General features: G+C 38.6%; 1 protein-coding gene across 1 annotated transcript in view; it reads right to left on the bottom strand.

The window, feature by feature from the left end:
• LOC121378001 (protocadherin-16-like) overlaps positions 1-17,870 on the bottom strand; it is a 43,613-nt gene that overhangs the window by 13,996 nt on the left and 11,747 nt on the right. The window contains exons 7-10 of the mRNA XM_041506098.1: positions 12,837-13,027; positions 11,629-11,877; positions 9,063-9,377; positions 8,238-8,418 (exon numbers count right to left, since the gene is read on the bottom strand). Of these exons, the coding sequence (XP_041362032.1) occupies positions 8,238-8,418; positions 9,063-9,377; positions 11,629-11,877; positions 12,837-13,027 (936 nt within the window). The remainder of the gene's footprint in view (positions 1-8,237; positions 8,419-9,062; positions 9,378-11,628; positions 11,878-12,836; positions 13,028-17,870) is intronic.

Genomic DNA, 17,870 nt, shown 5'->3' with positions numbered 1-17,870 from the left:
TTACTGCTGCCAGTTTAGTTAAACTAGTTTACAGTGTAAGATGAACGCAACAATACTCGCACTTACTGGTGCCAGTTTAGTTAAACTAGTTTACAGTGTAAGATGAACGCAACAATACTCGCACTTACTGGTGCCAGTTTAGTTAAACTAGTTTACAGTGTAAGATGAACGCAGCAATACTCGCACTTACTGGTGACAGTTTAGTTAAACTAGTTTAAAGTGTAAGATGAACGCAACAATACTCGCACTTACTGGTGCCAGTTTAGTTAAACTAGTTTACAGTGTAAGATGAACGCAACAATACTCGCACTTACTGCTGCCAGTTTAGTTAAACTAGTTTAAAGTGTAAGATGAACGCGCAATACTCGCACTTACTCGCACTAGTTTACACTGGTGCCAGTTTAGTTAAACTAGTTTACAGTGTAAGATGAACGCAACAATACTCGCACTTACTGGTGCCAGTTTAGTTAAACTAGTTTAAAGTGTAAGATGAACGCAACAATACTCGCACTTACTGGTGCCAGTTTAGTTAAACTAGTTTAAAGTGTAAGATGAACGCAGCAATACTCGCACTTACTGGTGCCAGTTTAGTTAAACTAGTTTAAAGTGTAAGATGAACGCAGCAATACTCGCACTTACTGCTGCCAGTTTAGTTAAACTAGTTTACAGTGTAAGATGAACGCAGCAATACTCGCACTTACTGCTGCCAGTTTAGTTAAACTAGTTTACAGTGTAAGATGAACGCAACAATACTCGCACTTACTGGTGCCAGTTTAGTTAAACTAGTTTACAGTGTAAGATGAACGCAGCAATACTCGCACTTACTGCTGCCAGTTTAGTTAAACTAGTTTACAGTGTAAGATGAACGCAGCAATACTCGCACTTACTGGTGCCAGTTTAGTTAAACTAGTTTAAAGTGTAAGATGAACGCAACAATACTCGCACTTACTGGTGCCAGTTTAGTTAAACTAGTTTACAGTGTAAGATTAACGCAACAATACTCGCACTTACTGGTGCCAGTTTAGTTAAACTAGTTTACAGTGTAAGATGAACGCAACAATACTCGCACAGTTTGTTAAACTAGTTTGAAGTGTGCCAGTTTAGTTAAACTAGTTTAAAGTGTAAGATGAACGCAGCAATACTCGCACTTACTGCTGCCAGTTTAGTTAAACTAGTTTAAAGTGTAAGATGAACGCAGCAATACTCGCACTTACTGGTGCCAGTTTAGTTAAACTAGTTTACGCAGTGTAAGATGATGAACGCAGCAATACTCGCACTTACTGGTGCCAGTTTAGTTAAACTAGTTTAAAGTGTAAGATGAACGCAGCAATACTCGCACTTACTGGTGCCAGTTTAGTTAAACTAGTTTAAAGTGTAAGATGAACGCAGCAATACTCGCACTTACTGGTGCCAGTTTAGTTAAACTAGTTTACAGTGTAAGATGAACGCAGCAATACTCGCACTTACTGCTGCCAGTTTAGTTAAACTAGTTTAAAGTGTAAGATGAACGCAGCAATACTCGCACTTACTGCTGCCAGTTTAGTTAAACTAGTTTAAAGTGTAAGATGAACGCAACAATACTCGCACTTACTGGTGCCAGTTTAGTTAAACTAGTTTACAGTGTAAGATGAACGCAACAATACTCGCACTTACTGGTGCCAGTTTAGTTAAACTAGTTTAAAGTGTAAGATGAACGCAGCAATACTCGCACTTACTGGTGACAGTTTAGTTAAACTAGTTTACAGTGTAAGATGAACGCAACAATACTCGCACTTACTGCTGCCAGTTTAGTTAAACTAGTTTACAGTGTAAGATGAACGCAACAATACCCGCACTTACTGGTGCCAGTTTAGTTAAACTAGTTTAAAGTGTAAGATGAACGCAACAATACTCGCACTTACTGCTGCCAGTTTAGTTAAACTAGTTTACAGTGTAAGATTAACGCAACAATACTTACTCGCACTTACTGGTGCCAGTTTAGTTAAACTAGTTTACAGTGTAAGATGAACGCAGCAATACTCGCACTTACTGCTGCCAGTTTAGTTAAACTAGTTTACAGTGTAAGATGAACGCAGCAATACTCGCACTTACTGGTGCCAGTTTAGTTAAACTAGTTTAAAGTGTAAGATGAACGCAGCAATACTCGCACTTACTGCTGCCAGTTTAGTTAAACTAGTTTAAAGTGTAAGATGAACGCAGCAATACCCGCACTTACTGGTGCCAGTTTAGTTAAACTAGTTTAAAGTGTAAGATGAACGCAGCAATACTCGCACTTACTGCTGCCAGTTTAGTTAAACTAGTTTAAAGTGTAAGATGAACGCAGCAATACCCGCACTTACTGGTGCCAGTTTAGTTAAACTAGTTTAAAGTGTAAGATGAACGCAGCAATACCCGCACTTACTGGTGCCAATTTAGTTAAACTAGTTTAAAGTGTAAGATGAACGCAACAATACTCGCACTTACTGCTGCCAGTTTAGTTAAACTAGTTTACAGTGTAAGATTAACGCAACAATACTTACTCTCACTTACTGGTGCCAGTTTAGTTAAACTAGTTTACAGTGTAAGATGAACGCAGCAATACTCGCACTTACTGGTGCCAGTTTAGTTAAACTAGTTTAAAGTGTAAGATGAACGCAGCAATACTCGCACTTACTGGTGCCAGTTTAGTTAAACTAGTTTAAAGTGTAAGATGAACGCAGCAATACTCGCACTTACTGGTGCCAGTTTAGTTAAACTAGTTTAAAGTGTAAGATGAACGCAGCAATACTCGCACTTACTGGTGCCAGTTTAGTTAAACTAGTTTACAGTGTAAGATGAACGCAGCAATACTCGCACTTACTGCTGCCAGTTTAGTTAAACTAGTTTAAAGTGTAAGATGAACGCAGCAATACTCGCACTTACTGCTGCCAGTTTAGTTAAACTAGTTTAAAGTGTAAGATGAACGCAACAATACTCGCACTTACTGGTGCCAGTTTAGTTAAACTAGTTTACAGTGTAAGATGAACGCAGCAATACCCGCACTTACTGGTGCCAGTTTAGTTAAACTAGTTTAAAGTGTAAGATGAACGCAGCAATACTCGCACTTACTGGTGCCAGTTTAGTTAAACTAGTTTAAAGTGTAAGATGAACGCAACAATACTCGCACTTACTGGTGCCAGTTTAGTTAAACTAGTTTACAGTGTAAGATGAACGCAACAATACTCGCACTTACTGGTGCCAGTTTAGTTAAACTAGTTTAAAGTGTAAGATGAACGCAACAATACTCGCACTTACTGGTGCCAGTTTAGTTAAACTAGTTTAAAGTGTAAGATGAACGCAACAATACTCGCACTTACTGGTGCCAGTTTAGTTAAACTAGTTTAAAGTGTAAGATGAACGCAGCAATACTCGCACTTACTGGTGCCAGTTTAGTTAAACTAGTTTAAAGTGTAAGATGAACGCAGCAATACTCGCACTTACTGCTGCCAGTTTAGTTAAACTAGTTTACAGTGTAAGATGAACGCAACAATACTCGCACTTACTGCTGCCAGTTTAGTTAAACTAGTTTACAGTGTAAGATGAACGCAACAATACCCGCACTTACTGCTGCCAGTTTAGTTAAACTAGTTTACAGTGTAAGATGAACGCAACAATACTTACTCGCACTTACTGGTGCCAGTTTAGTTAAACTAGTTTAAAGTGTAAGATGAACGCAGCAATACTCGCACTTACTGCTGCCAGTTTAGTTAAACTAGTTTACAGTGTAAGATTAACGCAACAATACTTACTCGCACTTACTGGTGCCAGTTTAGTTAAACTAGTTTACAGTGTAAGATGAACGCAGCAATACTCGCACTTACTGGTGCCAGTTTAGTTAAACTAGTTTACAGTGTAAGATGAACGCAGCAATACTCGCACTTACTGGTGCCAGTTTAGTTAAACTAGTTTAAAGTGTAAGATGAACGCAACAATACTCGCACTTACTGGTGCCAATTTAGTTAAACTAGTTTACAGTGTGAGATTAACGCAACAATAGTCGCACTTACTGCTGCCAGTTTAGTTAAACTAGTTTAAAGTGTAAGATCAACGCAGCAATACTCGCACTTACTGCTGCCAGTTTAGTTAAACTAGATTACAGTGTAAGATGAACGCAGGTGCCAGTTTAGTTAAACTAGTTTACAGTGTAAGATGAACGCAACAATACTCGCACTTACTGGTGCCAGTTTAGTTAAACTAGTTTAAAGTGTAAGATGAACGCAACAATACTCGCACTTACTGGTGCCAGTTTAGTTAAACTAGTTTAAAGTGTAAGATGAACGCAGCAATACTCGCACTTACTGGTGCCAGTTTAGTTAAACTAGTTTAAAGTGTAAGATGAACGCAGCAATACTCGCACTTACTGCTGCCAGTTTAGTTAAACTAGTTTACAGTGTAAGATGAACGCAACAATACTCGCACTTACTGGTGCCAGTTTAGTTAAACTAGTTTACAGTGTAAGATGAACGCAGCAATACTCGCACTTACTGCTGCCAGTTTAGTTAAACTAGTTTAAAGTGTAAGATGAACGCAGCAATACTCGCACTTACTGGTGCCAGTTTAGTTAAACTAGTTTAAAGTGTAAGATGAACGCAACAATACTCGCACTTACTGGTGCCAATTTAGTTAAACTAGTTTACAGTGTAAGATTAACGCAACAATACTCGCACTTACTGGTGCCAATTTAGTTAAACTAGTTTACAGTGTAAGATGAACGCAACAATACTCACACTTGCTGGTGCCAGTTTAGTTAAACTAGTTTGAAGTGTAAGACTGAATCAGTTTAGTTAAACTAGTTTAAAGTGTAAGATGAACGCAGCAATACCCGCACTTACTGCTGCCAGTTTAGTTAAACTAGTTTAAAGTGTAAGATGAACGCAACAATACTCGCACTTACTGGTGCCAGTTTAGTTAAACTAGTTTAAAGTGTAAGATGAACGCAGCAATACTCGCACTTACTGGTGCCAGTTTAAAGTGTAAGATGAACGCAGCAATACTCGCACTTACTGGTGCCAGTTTAGTTAAACTAGTTTAAAGTGTAAGATGAACGCAGCAATACTCGCACTTACTGGTGCCAGTTTAGTTAAACTAGTTTAAAGTGTAAGATGAACGCAGCAATACTCGCACTTACTGGTGCCAGTTTAGTTAAACTAGTTTAAAGTGTAAGATGAACGCAGCAATACTCGCACTTACTGCTGCCAGTTTAGTTAAACTAGTTTAAAGTGTAAGATGAACGCAGCAATACTCGCACTTACTGGTGCCAGTTTAGTTAAACTAGTTTAAAGTGTAAGATGAACGCAACAATACTCGCACTTACTGGTGCCAGTTTAGTTAAACTAGTTTAAAGTGTAAGATGAACGCAGCAATACTCGCACTTACTGGTGCCAGTTTAGTTAAACTAGTTTACAGTGTAAGATGAACGCAGCAATACTCGCACTTACTGCTGCCAGTTTAGTTAAACTAGTTTACAGTGTAAGATGAACGCAACAATACTCGCACTTACTGCTGCCAGTTTAGTTAAACTAGTTTAAAGTGTAAGATGAACGCAACAATACTCGCACTTACTGGTGCCAGTTTAGTTAAACTAGTTTACAGTGTAAGATGAACGCAACAATACTCGCACTTACTGGTGCCAGTTTAGTTAAACTAGTTTACAGTGTAAGATGAACGCAGCAATACTCGCACTTACTGGTGCCAGTTTAGTTAAACTAGTTTACAGTGTAAGATGAACGCAGCAATACTCGCACTTACTGCTGCCAGTTTAGTTAAACTAGTTTAAAGTGTAAGATGAACGCAGCAATACTCGCACTTACTGCTGCCAGTTTAGTTAAACTAGTTTAAAGTGTAAGATGAACGCAGCAATACTCGCACTTACTGCTGCCAGTTTAGTTAAACTAGTTTAAAGTGTAAGATGAACGCAGCAATACTCGCACTTACTGCCAGTTTAGTTAAACTAGTTTAAAGTGTAAGATGAACGCAGCAATACTCGCACTTACTGCTGCCAGTTTAGTTAAACTAGTTTAAAGTGTAAGATGAACGCAGCAATACCCGCACTTACTGCTGCCAGTTTAGTTAAACTAGTTTAAAGTGTAAGATGAACGCAGCAATACTCGCACTTACTGCTGCCAGTTTAGTTAAACTAGTTTACAGTGTAAGATGAACGCAGCAATACTCGCACTTACTGCTGCCAGTTTAGTTAAACTAGTTTACAGTGTAAGATGAACGCAGCAATACTCGCACTTACTGGTGCCAGTTTAGTTAAACTAGTTTACAGTGTAAGATGAACGCAGCAATACTCGCACTTACTGGTGCCAGTTTAGTTAAACTAGTTTACAGTGTAAGATGAACGCAGCAATACTCGCACTTACTGGTGCCAGTTTAGTTAAACTAGTTTAAAGTGTAAGATGAACGCAGCAATACTCGCACTTACTGGTGCCAGTTTAGTTAAACTAGTTTACAGTGTAAGATGAACGCAGCAATACTCGCACTTACTGGTGCCAGTTTAGTTAAACTAGTTTACAGTGTAAGATGAACGCAGCAATACTCGCACTTACTGCTGCCAGTTTAGTTAAACTAGTTTAAAGTGTAAGATGAACGCAGCAATACTCGCACTTACTGCTGCCAGTTTAGTTAAACTAGTTTACAGTGTAAGATGAACGCAGCAATACTCGCACTTACTGCTGCCAGTTTAGTTAAACTAGTTTACAGTGTAAGATGAACGCAGCAATACTCGCACTTACTGGTGCCAGTTTAGTTAAACTAGTTTACAGTGTAAGATGAACGCAGCAATACTCGCACTTACTGCTGCCAGTTTAGTTAAACTAGTTTACAGTGTAAGATGAACGCAGCAATACTCGCACTTACTGCTGCCAGTTTAGTTAAACTAGTGTAAGATGAACGCAGCAATACTCGCACTTACTGCTGCCAGTTTAGTTAAACTAGTTTACAGTGTAAGATGAACGCAGCAATACTCGCACTTACTGCTGCCAGTTTAGTTAAACTAGTTTACAGTGTAAGATGAACGCAGCAATACTCGCACTTACTGCTGCCAGTTTAGTTAAACTAGTTTACAGTGTAAGATGAACGCAGCAATACTCGCACTTACTGCTGCCAGTTTAGTTAAACTAGTTTAAAGTGTAAGATGAACGCAGCAATACCCGCACTTACTGCTGCCAGTTTAGTTAAACTAGTTTAAAGTGTAAGATGAACGCAGCAATACCCGCACTTACTGCTGCCAGTTTAGTTAAACTAGTTTAAAGTGTAAGATGAACGCAGCAATACCCGCACTTACTGCTGCCAGTTTAGTTAAACTAGTTTAAAGTGTAAGATGAACGCAGCAATACCCGCACTTACTGGTGCCAGTTTAGTTAAACTAGTTTAAAGTGTAAGATGAACGCAACAATACCCGCACTTACTGGTGCCAATTTAGTTAAACTAGTTTACAGTGTAAGATGAACGCAGCAATACTCGCACTTACTGCTGCCAGTTTAGTTAAACTAGTTTACAGTGTAAGATACTCGCACTTACTGCTGCCAGTTTAGTTAAACTAGTTTACAGTGTAAGATGAACGCAGCAATACTCGCACTTACTGGTGCCAGTTTAGTTAAACTAGTTTACAGTGTAAGATGAACGCAGCAATACTCGCACTTACTGGTGCCAGTTTAGTTAAACTAGTTTACAGTGTAAGATGAACGCAGCAATACCCGCACTTACTGGTGCCAGTTTAGTTAAACTAGTTTAAAGTGTAAGATGAACGCAGCAATACTCGCACTTACTGCTGCCAGTTTAGTTAAACTAGTTTAAAGTGTAAGATGAACGCAGCAATACCCGCACTTACTGCTGCCAGTTTAGTTAAACTAGTTTAAAGTGTAAGATGAACGCAGCAATACCCGCACTTACTGGTGCCAGTTTAGTTAAACTAGTTTACAGTGTAAGATGAACGCAGCAATACTCGCACTTACTGGTGCCAATTTAGTTAAACTAGTTTACAGTGTAAGATGAACGCAACAATACTCACACTTGCTGGTGCCAGTTTAGTTAAACTAGTTTGAAGTGTAAGACTGAATCAGTTTAGTAAAGCTAGTTTAAAGTGTAAGATTGAAAGCAGCAATACTCACACTTGCTGGTGCCAGTTTAGTTTTACTAGTTTAAAGTGTAAGACTGAATCAGTTTAGTTAAACTAGTTTAAGTCTAAGATTGAATGCAGCAATACTCCCACTTACTGGTGCCAGTTTCAATGGCGGCTGAGAAGGGCGCCGATGGGGGCGTTGAGCTCGCGACAATACACCCGTAGACGTCGCCCTCGGCGTCGGTGACAGCCAGTGTGTGGACGAACGTGCCCGCCGCCGTGTTCTGTGATATCGACTTCGTTACATCCGGGCCACTGATAATCGGACGCTCGTTCTGAAATACAAAGGGTTAAAATACACCACACTCGCGTGCACAGACATACACACAAATATACACACACGCACACACACACAGATACAAAACACACACATACGCCACACACACACACATAAAACACAAACACACATACACACACACACACACACACACACACACACACACACATACACAACGGTGTACTTACAGATGGGGGTGGCAATACTAGTTATACTTTTATGTCTGCTGGATTTGTGTCATCGTTTGTGTCATGGTTAGTAGCGAATATACATACAATTATATATAGAGTGAAAAAGAAGGCCCTAATCACAATGCTCTCTTAAGCAACATCGTATCGGCCCTTGCAAGTATTGTTTACAGTGGACTGAGACATCGCAACATTGCCAGAGTTTAATGAGTTAGACCCCAGGGGAGGATGGAACAATATTTGAAGTGGGAGGACAATCTCGTGGGGGGACGGGGGAAGAACACTCTTGATTTTTTTCTTAATTTATATTATAGAGTCGGTAAACAAAACCCACCCAAAAAAACCACCCGTACATTTACGACCTCAAGCAGGGTGCATACCCACCCACCCCCCCTGGTTCTTATAGGTCTGCCAACGTTAAAAAGTAATTAAATGTCACAAAGGCACATCTTACCCATATGAATGAAATCGTCTGCGTATCCGACAGTGGGCCAGGGTCGACTCCCTTGTCGGTTGCCAGGACGTCGCAGGAAAGCGGTGTACCGTACAGCACGTTTATTGTTTGTGCTAACGTAATGAAGTCCCCAACAATGGCGAACAGACCAGATGCGACACAACTTGGATCTAGAGAGTACACTATGTCGGCGTTTTCGTTCGAGTCTTTATCCGTGGCCACCAGTTGCTGGAACTGAGTAGATGCGGGGGTAGTCAACGACACTTTGTGTGTGTACGTGCCGGCGGCAAATTGTGGCTTGTTGTCATTGATGTCCTGCAATATAGTATAACCATATTAGCAATAATCAGTGTGACAAAATGTTACCACTAACCGATTACAATATGCATGTATATGTAATATATGTGTTATAATATACTCTTCAAAAAAGTTGGGGAACATGAAATAATAATGTTAATATCAGCTATTAGACCGAACATACGTTTTGACCACAGACATCCTAGTAAAGAACATTTAGGTCTTATTTTCAACACACCGAAATACCTTCTATAGTTTGCACGTGCATCACGCAGTTACCCAGTACACGTGCGTGGGGTGTAATTCTCGATTTTGACAACTTCCAGAATGGTCCATTAATCATTGTGGAACATTATTTCTGTCAATCTTTTTCATTCTGTTGATCATACAGTTGTTATTGTTTTGTTTTCAGTAATTTTTATTGTTTGAATTTGCGATTTACTGATAAAAAACGTCAACTTTCAAATTTCACTTCTGACCCCAATCGTCCTTCAAGATCTTTGGTGGTCATAAAACCTACTGTAATACTGAACTACCGGTTGTAATGTTTTCCCAATTAATTCACTATTATCATAAACCATTCCCCACAGTTACTATATCTCACAATTTTGGCAATTGTAAATTCTTATTAGAGTTGCCATACTTTTTTTTAACAGTATACAATTAAAATTTTCTTTTTAAACTGTACGAGTAGGTTGCTGTAGGGTTTGAAAAGGACAATCTACATTAATCAGAGAAGACTATGATTAAAATGGGCACCTACATTTCACTTGATTTTTACAACACTTTGGAATTCGAAAGACCCCCAAACCATCCCCCTGACTCTGCACTTTCCGACCTACTAGTTGTGGTGTAATGTTTTCCCCATAGACGTCACGAGGCCATGGTCAAGGACGCTTAGTACACAAAGGTCATTCTGACAGAAAGGCAGCATTCCATCAAGTGTATGAGTCAATAAACTTTATGCACCGGAACACTAAGGTATTCCGTTAATGTATAAAAAGATTGACGACTTGAAAACGTTTCTTAGTAACGATCTATTTTTACTCTATCTTTAGAATATAGTAAGACAAATGGTAAAGAGGGAAAAGAAGAAAAACCGCTCAAAAGCGAACATTAATTTCAAAAGAATAGGCATCGGAAGTTAAAACTTTGTTTTGTTTAACGGCACCACTAGTGCTCAGTAATTTATTAATCATCGGCTATTGGATGTCAAACATTTGCTAATTCTGACAATCTTAAAGAAGAAACCTGCTCAATTATTCCATTAATAGCAAGGAAATATTTTGTATGCACCATCCCACAGACAGGATAGCATATACCACATTATTTGATACACCAGCATTGGTATACTGACAGGGATGAGAAATAGCACAATGAACCCACTGACAGAGATCGATCCTAGACCGACTGCTTTACGTCCTAGATATCGGAAGATCATTGCAACTGGGGAAGGGGGCTAGCGGTTATATTGTAATTTGCCTTTCAACTAGGGAGCCAATGCATTACCTTCAGAGTTGGGCGTGGTGTCATCCCCCACCCCCGATCCCGCTTCCGGCGCCTGTGAAAGGGCATGAATAATATAGATGTATTATAGTAACTAAATATAAAATTAAATTTTTAAAACCCCCAGACCGACTGGACAGGTAAAAACAAGTAACATTTGAACTGGAGAGATCGTCGTTGGTTGGCTGCCATTGATAGCAATGGAACCTTTTTTATTGATTACAATTACATAAAATAAAACTAAATCGAGCTTTTTGTTTAGAATGTCAGTGTCTGTATATATCCAGTGTGTTTCTGGTCATCCTGATGTTTGTAGTGTCTCAAACTGTAATATAGGTTTTACTTCTGTTCGAAAGTATTGCGACATGAAATCCAGTTTGGGCTACTACAAATATTAGGACTATCAGAAACACATTCAAAAGTCAGACAGTGATAACAACGAAAGAGTATTTAAAATATATGGGCCGAATTTACGAAGCTTGTTTTTCTTAAACGCAGGTGTTTAAGCAATGTAAATGTATGTAGTCACACGCGTGTAAGACATAAAAGGGGTTTAAGCAATGTAAATGTATGTAGTCACACGCGTGTAAGACATAAAAGGGGTTTAAGCAATGTAAATGTATGTAGTCACACGCGTGTAAGACATAAAAGGGGTTTGTAAATTTGGCCCTATAAGTTTAGTAATGGACTGGGCTGCATTGCAATGTTGGCGTGGTGAGGGCAGACAGCTATATGTGACTGCCAGGAGACGCTGTGTAGCTACCTTCAGTGTGATGTCCACCAGGGCACACGCCTGGCCGCCCTTCCCGTCACTGGCGCACACCTCGGCCCGGACGGGTTTCGGCGTCGTCGCGTCCTCGTAGTCCAACGCCACTATGTTGGTCAGGGCACCGGTCGACGGGTCGACGCTGAACATGGAACTCTGGGATGCCGTTCCTATGGAGTAGGTCACGGTATCGCTTTCCGCGTCTGTGGTTGCAAATCCTGGCGGGGTGAAGGTCCGCGTGTTCGCCTGAAGTGCAATAACACAAATTGTTGTAAATCAAACAAAACAATAATAAAACAAACTGTTGTAAACCAAACACAATAAACCAATAAGAAAACTAACTGTTGTAAACCAAATATAAATAAATAAATAAATAAATAAAAACTATTATAAACCAAACCAAACAAAATAATAATAAAACAAAATGTTGTAAACCAAACCAAACAAAATAATAATAAAACAAAATGTTGCAAACCAAACCAAACAAAATAATAATAATAAAACAAAATGTTGTAAACCAAACCAAACAAAATAATAATAAAACAAAATGTTGCAAACCAAACCAAACAAAATAATAATAAAACAAAATGTTGTAAACCAAACCAAACAAAATAATAATAAAACAAAATGTTGCAAACCAAACCAAACAAAATAATAATAAAACAAAATGTTGTAAACCAAACCAAACAAAATAATAATAAAACAAAATGTTGCAAACCAAAAACCAAACAAAGCAATAATAATATAAACTGCTGTAAACCAAACCAAGCAAAACAAAATTATAAGCAAACTGCAATATACTATACCAAACTAAACAACCTAAACATTATGTACAATCTATCACAACCAGAATTACCCAGATATACCAGACACGTACTAGTGGAAAATATACCCTTAAATCTTAAACTGCTCACCCAATTTATTAGGAACGTGTTTGTTTGTGTGGGGTTATTTTTCTGGGGGGTTGTATTATTATTTGCCTTATTATTATTTTTTTCTTTTTTTTTTTCTTCTTTTTTTTGTACTACGAAGACCAGGATGAGTAAAACCACTATATTATGCAAGCAATGGTAAGTAAGAAGCTGTAAGTAATGTATAAATTAACGCTATAACCTGCCAAAGACGAAAACTAGAGAGAGCGGCTGTAATAATGAGTTGTTTTGAGCAGTTTGGTGTAACGGCGTACAACTGAAATGAATACTCACACCTCCCTCGTTTACCGCCACGGCATACGTGGGCTGGGAAAACACAGGGGGGTCATTCACGTCCTGGATAGTTATTGGTATGGTGTACGGGGGACTTGACAGGAATCCGTCAAACAGGGTCACCGTGACATTGTACGAGGTCCGCACCTTGGCATCAAATTTCTTACCCGCAGCCAGCTTCACTGAATACGCTGAATTAAAAAATAAAATAAAATTACAATAGACGGTTACATAAATATCGTACACCCCAAACACCACCACCACCACCACCACTCACGCTAGTCTGGGAGTGGCAGTCCTCTTTGTGGCGGTCCTCTTTGTGGCAGTCCTCTTTGTGGCGGTCAAGACGTATGTATTGCACAATAAAGGATCATATCGGAAGTTCCTGTCCTCCTGTAAACGAGACACTAACTTTGGTATTTGGTTTGGTTTTCATGGAATCAACCACTATTTTGACAAATTACCTTTCGACTCTGCATTGTGCTGAGATACGGTTTTGATCGCGCTTAGCGGTTTTGTTCCTTACATTTATGGCATGGGTCATAACAAAACCTTGAACACTGATATGGAGCACTTCTGACGTCATGAGTCGCTATAGCAGTTGCAAGTTTGCTGCAGTTGCTGCTGTGAAATTGACATCGCTGAATGTTATTAACATCGATTATGAAGCAATTACAATCATATTTAACGTTTCTTATAAATCAGTTTGTGGATACTAAATACATTATAACATTCACTGGAGTGCTATACGAGAAGAATAAAACAATTCTCAAATTCGTGTTATAAATTCCGTATGGTACCTCCGCTCACGGTTACATAAATATTGTATTTTTCAACGCTATTATTATGGCATAGATCAGAACAATACCTTGAAAACTTCACGAGGCACTATAGCAGCTGCAAGCTGGCGACAGTCGCGGCTATGACATCATTAAAGCTGTATCCTAATCTGTCGCGTCGCACGCGTGTGGTTATGATGCAGCAATTGAAATTAATGGTTTCTAAAATAATCGTTCGTGTCGCCCGCGGCCGGTTAGGATACAGCTTTAAGGTGCATCCTAACCGAGCGCGTGTGACGCGAGAGACGCGAGCGATTTTTTTAGAAACCACTGGTTTCAATTGAAGCATCATCCTAACTGCACGCGCGCGACGCGACAGATTTATATGTCGTGTCGCGCGCGTACGGTTAGGATACGGCAATTGAAATCAATGATTTCTGAAATAATCGCTCGCGTCGCTCGCGGCCGGTTAGGATACAGCTTAAATTAGCGTCATTGTAAATGACAGCATTCAGCGTCATTGTAAGTAACATCGCTGAATGTTATTAAAGGAATATTGTCACAGACCACTGACCTATTTAATGGTCTAACAAAGTATTACCTGAACAAAAATAATTTGATTTGTCAATAAATGTACTTTATTCAACCATATTCATAACTACCATACTCCTTTTATTAATGATATTTTATATAAATTTTTTTTAACAAATTGAATTATGGCAATGGTCCATAATTAAAAAACTAAAACTGCCGAGAGCATTGACATGGATTTCACTCCATCATGGTTCAGTTGAGGTGATGCGATAGCTAGATTTGGTTTGCAACAATTAATGTAATTTTTATTTATTATCCATTTTTAGATAAATAAGGTCGTTAAATCCGTGACAGGATGCCTTTGATATATACTGTGAAGCGATTACGATTATAAATCACATTTTGTGGATAATAAATTATAACATTCCAATAGCACTCAAGCTAATGCAGTTAGCTAGATATATATATAAATACATAAATATATATACTGAACAAAAAAAAGAAACTTCCGATTTGTACATATAGTATTTGTTGTGTTAAAGAATTCATTGTGTAATGAAATTATATAGGTAGTATTAGCCTTGAGCTGTATTATCAAGATTCATGAATTTTATCGATTATTTTTGCACTGTTAATCGTCGACAACGTGAAATTCAATTTGCACGTGCATGCATGGTTCGATGTGTCTCGTGTAGTATTCGGTCAATTTGTTTTACTTGTCTTATTGACATTGTTGTCAAGTGAACAAAAACACATAAAAATGTAAAACAATTTAACGTTTTTTACATTGTAGCATTTTTAGTATGCCAAGAATACCCAATAATTTACGCGAACGGGCGATTGGCATGCTTAATGCTGGCATGTTGGGAGTTCTAGTTGAGCGATACGAAATCTTCGCGTAAGATTTCGAACGACAGTAAGCACCAACGACTTGCCACGTCGTGGACGACGGCGTGTTACAACGCGTGGTCAAATAACATTGATTTCATTATGACTGGCCCGCTAAAAGTCCTGATCTCAACACCATCGAGCATGTCTGGGATAGTATGGACAGAAGATTGAGGCGTCGTCCCAACCCACCCGCTAACGTCAACGAACTTCGTCAAGCGCTCATTCAGGAATGGAACAATATTCCACAGGCAGAAATCAACATTTTAGTCAATTCTATGCGCCTGCGATGTACTGCAGTGGTCAATTCAAGAGGTGGTCATACCCGTTATTAAGTGGGTGGGGGTTTGTTTAACCCCTACCACACTTGGTCAAAATTTCTCCCAGTTTCTGTTTTTTTTTTTTTTGCATGATTTTTGCACCAAACGATGCATCATGGAACACTTTTTAAACGCATATATATATAACAATTATTCCCCCGGTTTGTTTTTATCAAGTTATGTTCAAGCAAAGTTAGCGGAAGTTTCTTATTTTGTTCAGTACATATATACATATACGCATTGTGGTTAGTCAGCAATTTGCGGGCGATTCGGTGCCATAGTTTCGAGTCTCAGCGGCGGCATGGGACAATTTGTGAGGCCAGAAAGGATTTAATTATCCCCTGTGCCAGTGCGTTAATATTTTTGTATGTAACAGTCAACCTCGACGCACATACAATATATAAATATTCATACATCAGTACATACATACATACATTGTGTCTAGTTCACAACATCTTCGCAAACCGAAGTACTATTCCGTTTGGCATACGCAATTACGAAATGCAACACGGAATGGTACCTTGGCTTGCGATGATGGGTTCACGATGACCCAACACTATTTTCGATTCATTATTTATTACATTATATTTATTGACTAAATTTGCTACATTATAATTAACTCGAGCGAAAGTGAAGTGTATAATGTTGAAAGTTCGTCCGAGTGACCTATTTTAACATAACGTCATCGATTTATACACAGCTAGCGTGACGTTCCCTATTAAATATGTTTATTTCAATTATCCTTATACCGTGTGAATGGAGCATGATAAAGTTGTATTACAGTACTTAGTGTGTGTGTGTGTGTGTGTGTGTGTGTGTGTGTGCATTCGTGTGTGTGTGTGTATGTGTGCGTGTGTTTGTATGTGTGCGTTCGTTTGTGCGTGCGTTCGTTCGTGCGTGCGTGCCTGCGTGCGTATGTATATGTATGTAAATATTGGAATTATAGGAATTATATACTAGATGTAGTAACACATGTGGCTTGTAATGGTAGAGGTATAATAAAGATAAATAATTCGGGTTTTAAAGACAATTACGGCATTTGGCCTGGTATGCTTAGTCAACGATATATACTGCACATTATTGCTGAATATCAACAAGTATAATCGTATAGTTAATTCATAAAACGCTTAAATGTGACGGCTATTATATATAACGGGCGCAGACATTTTGTACCATCTGGCGAGCTGGTGGTTACATAATACCTAACGTGTCCCGTCAGGAATTACTCTTCGAAGTGAAGAAACAAAACATACCTGATTTTTGCGGATGCATCGCAATGTTCTGTAATAATATCCATCCCAGTAAGCCAGCACCAAGTATATAATTATTTTTCATTATAAAATAAACCACCATTGTCAAAGTGTTGAAATAACTGTATTATGGTTTATACATAAATTAACCCACGTACTGAAATAATAATATGACTGTTTTCTTAGTTAATTGGTATTTTCTTTCCGTGGCCTGTACCTGTGGTAGCTGTATATTTAGACGGTCCCCAGACACTGTGTCTAGACACACTAAAAATACGTTCCTCTTTTAAGATTACTGGGTATTGTGTGATAACCGCGCGGACGCCCCTCAAATCGTAATGGACATTATCAGCCGTCCTGCTTTATTACTGTAAGTAATTCAGTGAAACCCTTGATTAAGTAAACTTTCCCATCGAAAATCACAAAACTGACCAATTACGTAGTCCCAAATAAAAGAAAATTATCACTTGGGTATTGTGAGTGGTCGTTTTTATTTTGAACGTACCCTACCAACAATATGCATTTTTTCTTTGGATTTTTTAAAAGAGTAAAATACTAGAACTCCTTGGTGAATCCATTTGTTGTTTTTGCTATCTTAGGTCGAAATATGTGCTGTCCTGACTATCGAAAAATGTTAATGAAAAATGTAGCGGGTTTCCTTTAAGAATGTTTGACATCTAATAGCCGATGATTAATTAATCAATGTGCTCTCAAGGTGTGGTTAAGCAAAACAAACTTTGGTTGCATGCTAGATTTTGATATTTTATATTTATTTGTGAAAATAATTATCACTAATGTAACGTACACATATTTTTTAATATAATTAACTTGACAATATATATGGCGTATACGGTGACGTTGTCATGAATCATATATAAGAATGACACCCATCTAGCTCAAGTGACCTCTAGCCTCATCCTGCTTTTGTGTTACTATTAACTAAATGGATAACCTTTTTCAAACATTGCCAGTTTACTAATAAATGAAAGGAAACAAGACAAGGTATCCGTAACTCTGTATTGAAAGAACGAAAAGAAAGAAAGAAATGTTTTATTTAACGACGCACTCAACACATTTTATTTACGGTTATATGGCGTCAGACATATGGTTAAGGACCACACAGATTTTGAGAGGAAACCCGCTGTTGCCACTTCATGGGCTACTCTTTCCGGTTAGCAGCAAGGGATCTTTTATTTGCACTTCCCACAGGCAGGATAGCGCAAACCATGGCCTTTGTTGAACCAGTTATGGATCACTGGTCGG

This window comes from Gigantopelta aegis, chromosome 7, assembly GCF_016097555.1.
Source record: "Gigantopelta aegis isolate Gae_Host chromosome 7, Gae_host_genome, whole genome shotgun sequence".
Taxonomy (NCBI): Eukaryota; Metazoa; Mollusca; class Gastropoda; order Neomphalida; family Peltospiridae; genus Gigantopelta; species Gigantopelta aegis.
Note: the sequence above shows the minus strand (reverse complement) of the source record. Positions and strands in the feature narration are given on the sequence as shown.